The sequence below is a fragment of the Limulus polyphemus genome, unplaced genomic scaffold, assembly GCF_000517525.1.
Source record: "Limulus polyphemus unplaced genomic scaffold, Limulus_polyphemus-2.1.2 Scaffold13695, whole genome shotgun sequence".
Taxonomy (NCBI): domain Eukaryota; kingdom Metazoa; phylum Arthropoda; class Merostomata; order Xiphosura; family Limulidae; genus Limulus; species Limulus polyphemus.
Genome location: NW_013679305.1, coordinates 241 through 1619, shown reverse-complemented (window position 1 = coordinate 1619; position 1379 = coordinate 241). Strand labels below are relative to the sequence as shown.

The following is a 1379-nucleotide window of genomic DNA, read 5'->3' as shown; positions in this document are numbered from 1 at the left end:
GACTGCACTTTTCTGCCTCTTTGTTGATCAAGCTTGATTTCACAAAATTTTTTTATGTGAGTTAGCTATGAAATGTGAAGTTGGGGTATACTATGGGGTGGGGGTGGTAGTACATGCCCCATCATTTTGATGGGCTATACACAAATGCATAGTAATTAATAACCACAATTAATCTTTAGGAATCAAAATACATCAAAACTGGGTAATAATTAACAACTACTATTAGACTTTAAGAGTTGTTACTTGAACAAATCTTTTCAATTTGCATCTGTAGACATTTGTCAATTGTGTAAAAACAGGTAAAACACTGCCTACTCTGAAAATAAAGTTCATTCAAAACCAATATAATAGTTACTGTCTTATAAACGTGTGTGCGTCTACATACCTATATATAAATATATCTAGAGAGGGGGGTATGCAAACTGGCTTTTTAAATAAGTATTGGGAAATACAAGAGATTGATTTTGAAAAGTTTTATTTTTTTAAGTTGGAAGGTCTAAAAAAATTATCATTTCATTATCTCAACAATCTGCAAGGGATAGTCTGCAATTTTGTTCTGATTTCAAAAAGACAATAAAACTTGGGAAAACTGGTAAAAAAGCAGATGGTAATTTTGGTATTTTAGAATGATTATTAAAGAAATGTTAATTGAATATCATCCTATTATGATGTTTTTTTTTGTTTCTCAACAAGTTTGTTAATTTAAAATACTGGACAAAAATACGAGTTTTTTTGATTTAGGATTTCTTGAAGCAGCCTACAATTAATTGATGTTTTAATAGTTTCACTTCCTCAATGGTCCAAAACTCTTCTGTGCCACAATAAATATGGACTTAAGTAAGATACAGTGCAACTATCTAAAAGGCAATGAGCAAAAAACATACTAACACACAACAAATACTGCTTTGCTGATGAATTGGTACTCACTGAGGAATGTGGTGCAGGGGTGTAATTATGTTGTGATGGTGACAGGTCCTGTGGAGGAGTTACTTGTAGAAGGCTTTGTGGTTCTGAAAGGCTGGGAGGTCTACCCCATCCTTCACGCCATGACCATGCCCCCATCTTATAGTGACTGATGATACAGGTGATAAGTCCCAGCATTAACACTACAGCTATTACAATGATGACAATTTGTATACCAGACACTAGAAGATAAACAGAAAAATATGAAGTCTGAGTATATACCAATCAACACTAGGTTTACAACAAGATGTCAGACCTTTCAATGATAATGTGTCATTAATAGATCCTACATACATATTTATATTTAAAAATAAAAAATAAATCTATTAAACCTAAAATATCAATATGAAAATCATCCAGTCAAACGTTAGAATTTTACAAATATTTCCCCCTAGCAGACAGATCAGTAGAGGATT

General features: G+C 32.4%; 1 protein-coding gene across 1 annotated transcript in view; it reads right to left on the bottom strand.

The window, feature by feature from the left end:
- LOC106477257 (protein TMEPAI-like) overlaps positions 1-1156 on the bottom strand; it is a 5233-nt gene extending 4077 nt beyond the window's left edge. Inside the window, exon 1 of the mRNA XM_013937846.2 lies at positions 928-1156. Coding sequence (XP_013793300.1) covers positions 928-1101 — 174 coding nt within the window. The 5' untranslated portion in view covers positions 1102-1156. The remainder of the gene's footprint in view (positions 1-927) is intronic.
- Between the last annotated feature and the right edge of the window lie 223 nt (positions 1157-1379).